The sequence below is a fragment of the Peromyscus californicus genome, unplaced genomic scaffold (genome assembly GCF_007827085.1).
Source record: "Peromyscus californicus insignis strain IS unplaced genomic scaffold, ASM782708v3 Scaffold_3__1_contigs__length_106647218, whole genome shotgun sequence".
NCBI lineage: Eukaryota > Metazoa > Chordata > Mammalia > Rodentia > Cricetidae > Peromyscus > Peromyscus californicus.
This window is the reverse complement of record NW_026294551.1, coordinates 88,492,687-88,504,805: the sequence shown is the minus strand read 5'-3', so window position 1 is coordinate 88,504,805 and position 12,119 is coordinate 88,492,687. Positions and strand designations below refer to the sequence as shown.

The 12,119-nt window shown below is 53.9% G+C and overlaps 2 protein-coding genes across 2 annotated transcripts; both read right to left on the bottom strand.

The window, feature by feature from the left end:
* Positions 1-592: 592 nt before the first annotated feature.
* Positions 593-2,802, bottom strand: LOC128122856 (serine protease 29-like). The gene is made up of 5 exons (XM_052758629.1): positions 2,742-2,802; positions 2,407-2,587; positions 1,997-2,262; positions 1,097-1,263; positions 593-1,016 (listed from the first exon to the last, which is right to left on the bottom strand). The coding sequence occupies exons 1-5, from the start codon at positions 2,800-2,802 to the stop codon at positions 852-854; spliced, it is 840 nt and encodes a 279-aa protein (XP_052614589.1). The 3' UTR covers positions 593-851.
* A 7,218-nt stretch (positions 2,803-10,020) lies between these two features.
* Positions 10,021-11,949, bottom strand: LOC128123230 (serine protease 29-like). Its single transcript, XM_052759416.1, has 5 exons — positions 11,889-11,949; positions 11,554-11,734; positions 11,149-11,414; positions 10,426-10,592; positions 10,021-10,345 (listed from the first exon to the last, which is right to left on the bottom strand). The coding sequence occupies exons 1-5, from the start codon at positions 11,947-11,949 to the stop codon at positions 10,181-10,183; spliced, it is 840 nt and encodes a 279-aa protein (XP_052615376.1). The 3' UTR covers positions 10,021-10,180.
* Positions 11,950-12,119: the final 170 nt, after the last annotated feature.

The window sequence follows — 12,119 nt, the reverse complement described above, 5'->3', positions numbered from 1 at the left end:
CCATGCCTGTGGGCATCCTCCTTGGGAAACTCAGAATCTGCCCTAGATGATACTAGTTGCTGCTGGCCCCATCCTGGCCTGCTGACCTCTCATCAGGCTGCTCGGACATCTTCTTGCTGGGGCTAGGGCTCTGACTGAGGGGTGCTGAGGCAGGCATTTATTTTCCAGCCCCGTCTTCCTCAGGTGACCTTATCGATACCGTCTGAGTATCCAAGTCTACAATGTCCCTAGCATAGAATGAACATGGTGATGAAGAATGAAGACTTTCTGTGAATCACTCAAGCACATTGTGCCACTGGTACTGGCTAAAGTCCTTTGTCATGCTGAAGATGTCCCCTGGCCCCCAACTCTTTGTGTACAGTGCAGCCACATGTTGACTCCAGGTACATTTGGGATGCCAAGATATTGAGGCCCAGTGGTGACTCTCTAGATTCCGGTCCAGGACAAGGACACAGAGCACAGACAGGTTTAGCAGCATGGGCGGATAAGTCTGCTAACATATGGTAAACAACACCTGTAGGCATCATTTCCAGAGAAAAGGAGATGTAAACTTACACAAAATGCTGAACTTGAATGGGCACAAGACCTTTATTAAGACCAGCCAAAGTTCTGCAGGCATGCACAGCAAATCCCCACTCTTCTCCCCTGCCATCGGGCTGAGAGCAGCCACCCCTGCTGGCCACCCTCCCTGCTTTCTTCCCTGGGTCAGGGATGTCCAGACACCCAGAAGGCCAGAGGACTGGACAGGTTCAGAAGACCGCGTGCGCGCGCGCGTGCGAAGGCTGAAGCAGTGGGTGCTGGGAGAGGTTAGCTGACTCATCTGCTGACCAGCATGAGGCCAGCAGCTGGGCTCAGGAGAACCTCTGCATCTGCCGAGTGATCCAGGGCAGGAAGGACTGCACACGTGCGTAGACCCCAGGGATGTCCCTCAGGGCACAGCCATAGCCCCAGCTCACCACTCCCACCAAGTTCCAGGAGCCTGCCACCCTGCAGACCAGGGGACCACCTGAGTCACCCTAGAAGAGGAAGAAACATCATTCGGTATTGTCCTTGAAGTGGGAACGGGGACAGGAAGGAGGAGGTCGATGGGACTCACATAGCAGGCCCCACGGCCTTCGCTGCCAGCACACAGCATGTCGTCTTGGATGAACTTGTGGCCCTGGTAGTGGTGCCTGGTGGCATTGTGGTACAGCTGCTCACAGAGGGCATTGTCCACTATCTTCACCCGAACCTGCTGCAGGCGGTAGGGAGGGGGCAGAGATGCTGTGGAGAGAGGAAGCGGGACTGGTGATGCCTAGCTCCCATCTGTCCATTCCCCTGCCACTCATCCTAGGGGCTGAGAAAAGCTCCATCCCTATCCGAATCCATGCTTAGAACAGTGTGTGTAGGAGACACCAATCTGCAAGGTCCATGTCCAACTCTGGCATCTAGGAGGCTAAAGATGGATTCTGTCTGCTTATAGGGGCTGGCAAGATGGCTCTGTAGGTAGAAGTACTTGCACTTGCTGCCAATTCTGAAGACCTGAGTTCAATCCCAGGGACTTACAGAAGGAAAGAACATTCCTGCAAGTTGTCTCCTGACCTCCACATGAATGCCATGACACACATGCCCCCCCAAATACATAAATAATGTAACAAAAATCTATCTGCCTGTACTTCAAGAACCAAAGAGAGTTGAACCAGATGTTCTAGTATTTCCCAGAAGAAGAGGAAGACGAGGAGGAGGAGGAGGAGGAGGGAGAATGGGCGGATAGGAGGGAGGAGGGCCTTTTCCTCTTAGTCTTGGGTTCTAGGCCTAGCCATGCTATTGGCGTCAGGTACAGAGCTCTGATGAAACATCTAAAGTATCTGGGGGAAACAGTCTGAGATGCTCTGTATTCATCAGTAGATCTCTCTTCCCTTTCTGGATCCTGCTCCTTAGGACGTCAGTGCCACCCACCAGGGATCCTCAGATGACCAGTTTGTTCCCACAGCCCAAATCTTTTCTTGACACATACCATACATGTGGTGCATGCCCCAGCCAGTCACCCAGCATGGGTACTTTGAGGTGAGCTCAAGAGACCCAGAGGTCAGCATGACAGGCTTGATGTTAGCAGAGCAGTCCAGGGATTTCTCCAGCCTGAGCAGAGCCACGTCTGAGCCCAGGACACCATGCACATAGTCCTGGTGGATGATGACCTGGCTCACTCTCAGCAGCTCCTTACCCCCGTAGAGGTACACATCCCCAGCGTGGATCCGAAAGGATGCAGGGTCAGCATCTCTCCTGAGGTCAGAAAGAAGCTGTGAATACATACTCTAGGTACTGTGGGGAGGTCCTCCCGGACAGAATCAACTGAACCCCCACGTTGGCTCAGCCCTTCTGATTTACCCCTCATCCTACCCAGCGCTGGAGGACAAAGGCACTCACTGGTGGATGCAGTGGGCAGCGGTCAGCACCCACTGTGGGTGAATGATGGAGCCCCCACAGATGTGCACCCAGGAGGCCCAGTAGTAGCTGTAGATCCTCAGGCTGACCTGCCACGGCCACTTCCCCTGGGGGGCGCTGTGGCCCCCCACGATGCCCACCAGCACATCCTCAGACAGGGGCGCTGCAAGCAACACGCAGAGGGTGGGGGAGGGGCGGTGCTCAGCCTGCCACCCCCCCTGCAGGAGAGCGGCTCACACGTGTGTCCCAAGGGTCCCGGGGACAGGGCTTTACGGGACCAGTGTAGAAGGAAAGGGTGACGCGGGGTGAGGACTCACCTGGGGTTCCAGCAGTGGTGCACCCAACCAAGAAGAGGGTCAGACACAGCGGGCCCAGCATCTGGGGAGACACAGAGAGAGTATATGGAGGGGGCTGGACTGACTGCCATCAGGATGGAGGGGGCTGGAGCCCTTGCATGGATCTGGGAGAAGATGGGAGCATGGAAGGGCGTGGAGGAAGCCAGGCTTGCCCGGGATGGAGAAGACTGGGACTTGGAGCCCCTGGAGGGCATCCGGGAGGGAAGAGGATGCTGCCCTTACCATGTCAGGCCTCTTGCTCCCTCTGGCCAAGGCTTCTTGGCCCCTTTATCCTCGAGCCCCAGGAAGTGGGCAGGAGGATTGGCCAGACCTCTGCTTCAAGGAGGGCCTGGAAGGAAGTGGCATTTAACCTCAGGCAGGGACTGTTGGGGACCATGTCCTTCCAGGCACCAGAGTAACAGTCACAGGGGTGTCGCTGTCTGCTCAAAGCAGCGTCGTGGGGAAGTTTGGAGGGGGGGGGGCTGCAGCCTAGACTGGTGCTAGTCTCGGTTCAGCCCACAGCACAACCTCCACCATGAGGGTCCAGGGAAGATAACCCTCTGCAGCTCTGTAGGTGACACTCGGACCCGGGTTAACCAGCTCCCCCATGCCAGGCGCATGTAGCCATGCTATTGACAGCTCAGGAAAGCTTCTGCCCAGGACTCCTCCTGGGCCTACCATGTCTAGAACACAGGCCCCAAGTACACGTCTCAAAAACTGCCCTGAGTGGCTGAGAACCTTGCCACTGTAGACACCTGTAGGCAGAGCTTGTGGCGTTGAACCCAGGACCCGTTCTTTGCAGCAGCCGTGGGAGTATGAAGCCCAAGGATCCTGAAGCTTGCCAGCAACTCCCATACTCATATCCCGCCCCCAGTAACTCGGTCTTGTGTTTCCTCCACAAATCTTAGTATCAGGTGTGCCCTGGAGCCACCATGGGCTCTGGCGGAAAGTTCTCCCAATTTGTGGTCAGTAATTCTGTGTGTGAGGAAAATGTGGGTGGCTTCTCTGTAGTCCAAGATGGTGTCAAGCTCAGTATGTAGCCTAGGATAACCTTGAACTTCTGATTCTTCTGCCTCTACCTCTCGACCGCCCAAGTACTGGGATTACAGGTGTGCACCACCATGCCTGTTTTTATGCGTTGCTGGGGCCTCAAGCATTTTAGGCAAGTACTCTACCTACTCCCAGCCTCTGGCAGTTCTTTTCTTTTGGTGGGGCGGGGGGGGGGGAGTAAGACAGGCTTTCTCTGTGTAGCTCTGGCTATCCTGGGACTTGCTCTGTAGACCAGGCTGGCCTCGAACTCGGAGATACCCCTGCCTCTGCCTCCCGAGTGCTGGGATCAAAGGCGTGCGCCTCCACCTGGTCCTCTGACAGTTGTTTTACCTACAGTGTCAGCTTTGGGACTTTGGGGAAAGTTCAAGGCCCCATATGAGAAGCTAAGGGGCCTAGCCCCCATACTGACGGTCAGATTCCTAGGTTTGCCAAGCATCAGCCCCTTCACCTGCACTACACAGAAGGATGAGGCTCCTTTGTGTGGGCACACCAGCCAGCCCCCTAAGAACCAGGCCAGCCTCCTCTTTTTCAGCCACCATGATATCCTCTTCCAGAAAGGGCCCCACCAGTCATTGGAAACATGTCCCTGCTCTTTTCCCGAGATGACCCGGAAAACAATGACAAGTCCCTGCTCAGGACTTGATGTCTCCAAGCTCTAAGACCAGAGTGGGCTTTAGAGTTTGGGACAGTGCTCCTGAAACAGCATATCCAATCGCTCAGGGCTGTCTGCATCTGGGGAGTATGGAGGAAGCAAGGGAGATGCATATCGGGCTGTGTCCTCGCACAGTGAGAGCAAGTCCTGAGTGCTTAAACTAAGTGTACAGAGCGTCTGTGCATGGGGACAGTGTGAGCCCAGGGTCCCCAGGATGGTAAGGATGTTAGCATTTAGGCATCTGTACTGGCCTGCCCTTAGGGTCCTGACAGGATAGACCTCAGCTGCAGCCACTAAGAGCACCCCCTGTGCGCATTTGCTACATTTCCTTATAAAAAGCGGGTCTTGTGCACCTCCTGTCTCTTTCTCTTCCTTTGCTCTCATCCCCAGGAACCGGTCTCTGCTCCCCTTCTCTGCTCCTTCTCCCCCACCTCCTACATGGGCCCTGTTGTATGGTGTGACTCCTTCCTGTTGTTTTTTAAAATGCAACACAGGGTACTTGGGAGAGCAGTGTAAGCCTAGCATCAGGGCGTGGAATGTTTGGCTCTGGGACCCTCACACTGGGGCAAAGAAGCAAGGGGGGTGGGCTGTGATGTGGGAATCTCAACCTGAAAGGAAGCCTAGCTGTGGAGTAGCCTCAAAACCTGCATGGACCATCAAGACTGGGAACAGCTGGCCAGGTGTGGTGGCACACACCTTTAATCCCAGCAGAAAGCAGGAGCATGTGGATCTCTGTGAGTTTAAGGCCAGTCTGGTCTAAATAGTAAGCTCAAGGCTAGCCAAGGCTACAGAGTGAGACCCTGTCTCAAAAGACAAAACAAAACCGGACTGGGAAACGGCAAACAAGGGAAGAGCAGGTCCTCTGAGACAAGGGATGCCCATCTGGGCAGTTGCATGGGAGTACAGACAGGAGGTGAGTTCAGACTTGGGACCCTTACAGCTCCCAAGAAACCTAGCAAAACCTAGGGAGTGACCTAAGGGTTCACTCAAGGGAAACCATTTCCTGCTTCCTGTGGCCATTGCAAGCCCAGGGTGCCCTATCTGGGTGAGATCACCTGAGGCCCCCGTTGGTGGTCCTGCTGTTGCTGTGAGGCAACAAGACCTGGAGACAGGATACCTGGCCACCCTGATAGAGGCAGGACCAGGCCACCATGAATGGCACATCCAGCGATAGGATCAGAGAGAACTAGGGACCACAGGAGTTGGGTCAAGTAGCTGTTAGCTCAGGAGCCACAACCCAGCCAATGAGAGGTCCTGTCCAAGTTCTGGGTTCAGGGATGCCGTTAGGTGAAGGATGTGGTTGCTCAGGGCTGGTGTTGCAAGAGGAGAGTTGGGACAAGGGACTAGTACTGGGGCATCATTGTCTCCGAGTAAAATGACCTGAGTCCTCAGGACACTTAAACTATAGCTGATTAGAGGCACAGACAAGGTTTTCCCAATGTCCCCAAATATATCCCAGCCTGTGATCGAAGGGAACATGGATTATTGATAAGCCAGCTCCTAGGTTAAGCACAGTACTTTTTCAAGACCTGAAAAGTTCTCTTGAGTTCTGGGTGATCCAGGGAGAAGGAATTTCTATTGTCCATATGATCAGATTTGCTTAGTCACGTGTGATGTTGGCTGGTTCCCAGCATCCTCAGGGTGAAGTTGAAGAGCAGGAACAATTTCAGTTGCTGGTGATGGAGCTGTGGCATACCATACCAGCAGCATGTTGGGATACCCCTGACTAGCAATGGAGGATGCCATGATAGACGTTCAGGATGAGCCTTGAGCAAATGGGAAGTTAGACTGCGAGTTGGGGACAGAGCAGGATGTCCCTGGGATTGAGATGAGCTGGGAAGGGGCAAGGCGCTTGGACCATTCTGTTTTGACAGCTCTACCTCAGAAAGCCAGTGCCACTGTAGTGACTTGTTTGTCTTCAGGGCCCAGGGTCACACTTGTCCTGTCCTCTTCTCATAGGATCAGGCTCGGAGGTGAGAGGGGGGAAGGTCCAGGGCTGACATTCTCAGTGCTTGGTTCCCAGTTTGTGTCTTCTGATGGGTGTGGCCTTAGAGAAACCATCATCTTCCCCATTCCTAATCTGGGGTGCAGGGACAATCTCAGTGAGTGTGAAACAGTGAGTGTCCCTAGGAAATGTCCCAGGAGTTATTATTGGTCATTATTTTCTGAAAATGAGGTTACCAAGAACATTCCAGAAAGGGCTCTGACACTAATAGAATCCTAAAAGGTTTATTTACCCCAAGATTTCACGAGGGACCAGCCAGTTGTATATTCATAATAGCACCTGTAAAGGGCATTGGGACACACTGGCTCAGCCTTGAGAATGACCAGGCTTGGCTGAAACATCTCTGTATAGACTGCCGTGGGATTCAATTATGACTTTCTCCATTTAATTTTCTTGTCTTTTACATTTAATTGTCTCATCTTTTAGAGAGCATTTTGCTATTTAAAAAACAACGATGTCAGACTGGGCACAGAAGTCCACAGCAGAGTGCTTGTCCATGTGCACAAGATTCTGGTTTCAGCCCCCAGCACTGTAACAGAAAAATAAAACAAAAAACAACAACAAGTCACCCCAACATCAGTGGCCGTTCATGAAAACTCATCTCCTTCCTTGTAGATAAAGACAGGGCCTGAACCATTTGTGAGAAAAGGCGGGTGTGGAACAGCAACTCCAGCTGTCAGACTTAGAACCCTCTTCTAAGTGTGTGCCCCCCTGGGCACTGCCTTGCAGGCACCAATTCCCCTCACCTCCAGATGCCTCTGCAGAGGACACCACACCTGGGGTTTCCTGGGGTATGAGGAAAAGAACTCAGTTGGGCATGTAGAAGAAGGCATGGCACCCACTAAGAATGATGAGGGTGTCTCCACATACCTGCTACCCCATTTTCTGAGGATGACTGCCAGGGCCTTCCTTGCAGGGGAAAGCTACTGTATCATCATCAGTAAGGGCTGTTGAGACAAAAGTACTTCGTAGGTGTCAGAGGGTGGTTACAACAGGAATATCACCAGGGTACCTTCTCTGGGAGCCAGTGCCGTCCTATAAAGGAAGGCGAGGTGGGTTTCCCTTCCCACCCCTCCCTCCACCTCCAGAGTCCATTGAGCGAGATCAAGTTTCTGAGCCTCCAGGCAAATGCTACTCAGTGAAACTTAGTGAGAAGTAAACTCTGTATCAGGTGCCAGGGTGGCTACTGAGGCACAAGTCTGAGGCCATCCTGGCCTACACAGTGAGTTTCAGGCCAGTCAAGGTTACAAATAGCAAGATCCTGTCTCAGAGCCAGGCAAGGTAGCACCCGCCTTTAATCCCAGCACTGGGGAGGCAGAGGCAGGTGAATCTCTGTGAGTTCGAGGCCAGCCTGGTCTACAGAGTGAGTCCCAGCACAGCCAGAGCTACACAGAGAAACCCTGTCTCAAAAACACAAAACCAAACCAACCAAACAAACAAAAAGATCTTGTCTCAGGGAGTGTGGGGAACGGCAGGTGAGATGGGTCTCAGCAGATACAAGAGCTAGCTTCTAACCCTGACAGCCTGGGTTCCATCCCGGAGACTCACATGGTAGGGAGGGAGCTGACTCCTACAAGTTGTCCTCTGGCCCCACATATACACCCTTCTCACACACACACACACACCCACACACACACACACACACACACACACACACACACACGCACGCACGCACGCGCACATGCACGCGTGCGTGCGTGCGTGCTCACTTGTGACCACTAGCTTTTGGGCAGAGACTGAGGGAATATTTCTGTAGCCTGATAGGTAAACTGGAAGCACATATGCTTACATGTTCTTCTGAAGAGCAGAAGGACACCTTTAGTATCATTTCTGGCATCTAGAAGTGCTGGCAAGTATTGGCTCCCTGTTCCAGATCTTAGTGTCCTATGAGCCACACAAAATACTACAAGAGACACTGAGTGCCACAGCAGGAATGGGGTATCCAGTGCCACATGGAGCACAGCGGGGCACAGACTTTGGGCTCAAAGAGCCCACTGACCCTGGCTCCCAGTGTATCACAGGCAAAAACAGAAAAAGTCACTAGGGTGGCACAGGAGGGTCTCAAGCACAGCTGTGGGAACCAGACTGTACCAGTCAGAGGAGCAGTGCCCATTGCCCCAGCACCCTGGCCACCCCATCCTCTCAGGGGCCTGAGGACCCCCTCCTCACCCCCAGGAAGGGGGAATTACAAGAGAAAGGGCTGGCATCCTGGGAGCCATAGGACAGCCATAGTCCCGAGACTCCAGATTCTCCCACCCTTTGCTCTCTGACCCTGAAGCAATGTCACCCAAGTTGTGTGCTTCAGAAAAGCCTTTTTCCTCCACCCTCCCTGTCCTGGGGAGGTGCTGGAAGCACAGGGCAGGTCGTGCTCTTGACGGGCTGTGGTGTGTGTGTGTGTGTGTGTGTGTGTGTGTGTGTGTGTGTGTGTGTGTGTGTGTGTGTTTAGAGAGCATGTGGTACCTTTGAGGACAGTGGCACTGTCCAGAAGCCTGTGGGAGCCATGGGAATCAGGTCTCCCTGAAGTGACCACCTCTCTCCCATTGCTCTGCCCAGCTACAGGCAAGAAAGGGAAAGAAGCCATATTAAAGGCACCTGCTTCCCTTCAGAGGAACAGAGGCCAGGCCTGACCTACCTTGGGGCCCTGCTCAGCAAGCTGGGAGCCCCTCAGGACCTAAGATCTCCCCTGCAATCCTGATTCCCCTTCCAGACTCAGCAGAGCCCCAGGCAGAGCCCCCTCCATTCCCTCTTGCCCCTTGACCCCTTGAAATGAATCTCATCTGAGTTTAGCTCTCGCCAGGCCCCTCCCTTCTCCTACAAGTCACAAAGGTCAGTGCAACTCACTGCCCTACGCACCTGGATGATCTCTGCAGACTACCAACTCCTAGGTGGAGCCTCTGGATGAGAGGATAGTCCTGTCTGAGTCTGAAGTAGATGCTTCCGACCCAATCCACCCTCCTTCTCCTGCTGCTCCCAGTGAAAATAGTTAGTCAACCCCTCTGTACCAAGCCCCTCCCCACCATGCACCTGGGTCAGAACTGCTCTGTGAGGGAGGCCGGGAAGCTGTTGGCCCTCCCCTTCACCCTGGGCATTAGACAGCTGCCACTGTGCGTAGTTCAAGGCAACAGCCCAAGCCCCGAAGATAACCTTAGCCACACTGGGTAACTGAGTCTACAGGGTCCTGGGGTTTAAAAAAAAATGAGGTACAGGAAGGATGTCAACATTGCAGCAGTCTCCTGGCCCCGTGGTGACATTGATGAGGGTCAGAGTATCATTGTCCCAAGACTGGCTATCTGGGATTGTCACCCTTTCTGTCTTTGCACAATGTCACCATATCTAGATTCCAGGATGCTTAGGGATGCTAGGTGCTTGAGAGACAAGAATCAGCCTGATAACTATTCAGGGTGCCTGGGGAACACATGCAGACCTGCCTGAGTCCCACCTTTGGTGAGTTCAGGCCTTGGTTTCCTTGTCTAGAAAACCATTAAAACAGCACCCATAGGTGTTTCCACTAGAGAAAAATAGATTTTGTATTCACACAAAAACTTGAACACAAATGTGCATCACATCTTTATTTAGGAAGCCAGGAAACAGAGCCATGTCCTTCAGTAGCTAGTGCTCAGTGCACTGGGCACCAACACTCCAGAGCCTAAACCCTGGAATTGTGATCAAAGACGACCCATCCTCAGCTGACCAGCATGAGGCCAGCAGCTGGGCTCAGGAGAACCTCTGCATCTGCCGAGTGATCCAGGGTAGGAAGGACTGCACACGTGCGTAGACCCCAGGGATGTCCCTCAGGGCACAGCCATAGCCCCAGCTCACCACTCCCACCAAGTTCCAGGAGCCTGCCACCCTGCAGACCAGGGGACCACCTGAGTCACCCTGTAAGAAAAAGAAGCATTGATAGTTATTGGCCCTGATGTGGGAATGGACAAAGAGAGGAGGAGGTGGGTGGGACGCACATAGCAGGAGTCTCGGCCTTCACTGCCTGCGCATAACATGTCCTGTAGGATCAGTCTCTGGCCACGATTGTGGTGCCTGGAGGCGTTATGGTACAGCTCCTCACAAAGGTCGTTGTCCACGATCTTCACCTGCACCTGCTGCAGGCGGTAGGGAGGGGGCAGTGATCCTGTGGAGAAGAGAGATGTGGCTGGTGGTGCATAGATTCCCCTTCCCATCCCACAATCCTACTGCTCCACCTGGGAGTAGAGAGGAGGCCTGTCTCAAGCATAGCTCCATCCCTGTCCAAGTCCAGCTCCATCTCTGAGCCTCGGCATCCCCCTTCTGGAAAAGAATGTGTGGATGACAGCCTGAAGGGTCCACGTTCACTTATAACTTCTAGGACTTCTACACATGAATTCTGTCTGCTTGTCTGTCAAGGGTCAAACAAATGAGTTTGTTTTCTGGCATTTTCTCCAAAATGCTTTATTATTAGCTGGAAAATAAGTAGCAACCATTCTACCTCAGAGTCTTGGGATCCTGGGCCCAACTGTGTCATTGGCCTCGGGTACAGAGACTCCAATGGATGTGCAGAGCAGCTTGGAGGTGCAGCCAGATTAGTCCGTGTTTTTCAACAGCTCTATCTCTCCTCTTTGGATCCTGCTCCCAGGACCTGGGTATCACCCACCAGGAGCCCTCAGATGGCAAGTTTGTTCCCACAGCTCAAATCCTTCCCCAATACTTACTGTACATGCTCACTGTGCCCCAGCCGGTCACCCAGCACACATCCTTCTGGGTGACCTCAAGAGACCCAGAGGACAGCTTGACAGGCTTGACATTAGCAGAGGACTGCACAGGTTCTGCCAACCGGAGCAGAGCCACGTCTGAGCCCAGGCCAGCATGCACATAGTCCTGGTGGACGATGACCTGGCTCACTCTCAGCAGTTCCTTGCCCCCGTAGAGGTACACATCCCCAGCGTGGATCCGAAAGGATGCAGGGTCAGCATCTCTCCTGGGGTCAGAAAGAAGCTGTGAGTACATACTCTAGGTATTGTGGGGAGGTCCTCCCGGACAGAATCAACTGAAGCCCCATGTTGGCCCTTCTGATTTACCCCTCATTCTCCCCAGCGCCGGAGGACAGAGGCACTCACTGGTGGATGCAGTGGGCAGCGGTCAGCACCCACTGTGGGTGAATGATGGAGCCCCCACAGATGTGCACCCAGGAGGCCCAGTAGTAGCTGTAGATCCTCAGGCTGACCTGCCACGGCCACTTCCCCTGGGGGGCGCTGTGGCCCCCCACGATGCCCACCAGCACATCCTCAGACAGGGGCGCTGCAAGCAACACGCAGAGGGTGGGGGAGGGGCGGCGCTCAGCCTGCCACCCCCCCTGCAGGAGAGCGGCTCACACGTGTGTCCCAAGGGTCCCGGGGACAGGGCTTTACGGGACCAGTGTAGAAGGAAAGGGTAACGTGGGGTGAGGACTCACCTGGGGTTCCAGCAGTGGTGCACCCAACCAAGAAGAGGGTCAGACACAGCGGGCCCAGCATCTGGGGAGACACAGAGAGAGTATATGGAGGGGGCTGGACTGACTGCCATCAGGATGGAGGGGGCTGGAGCGTAATTCTGGGCAAGGATAGGAGCATGGAAAGGCCTGGAGGGGACTGGATTGCCTAGGCTGGGATGGAGAACAGTGAAATCCGAAGGCAGTGGAGGCCTC

Coding starts and splice junctions, on each gene's coding strand:
- LOC128122856 (XM_052758629.1), bottom strand. CDS start 2,802: ATGCTGGGCCCGCTGTGTCTGACCCTCTTCTTGGTTGGGTGCACCACT. Junction 2,263..2,406: donor GCTGCCCACTGCATCCACCA/GTGAGTGCCTTT, acceptor TTCTGACCTCAG/GAGAGATGCTGACCCTGCAT. Junction 1,264..1,996: donor GGGCATGCACCACATGTATG/GTATGTGTCAAG, acceptor CTCTCTCCACAG/CATCTCTGCCCCCTCCCTAC.
- LOC128123230 (XM_052759416.1), bottom strand. CDS start 11,949: ATGCTGGGCCCGCTGTGTCTGACCCTCTTCTTGGTTGGGTGCACCACT. Junction 11,735..11,888: donor CACCACTGCTGGAACCCCAG/GTGAGTCCTCAC, acceptor TGTTGCTTGCAG/CGCCCCTGTCTGAGGATGTG. Junction 10,593..11,148: donor GGGCACAGTGAGCATGTACA/GTAAGTATTGGG, acceptor TCTTCTCCACAG/GATCACTGCCCCCTCCCTAC.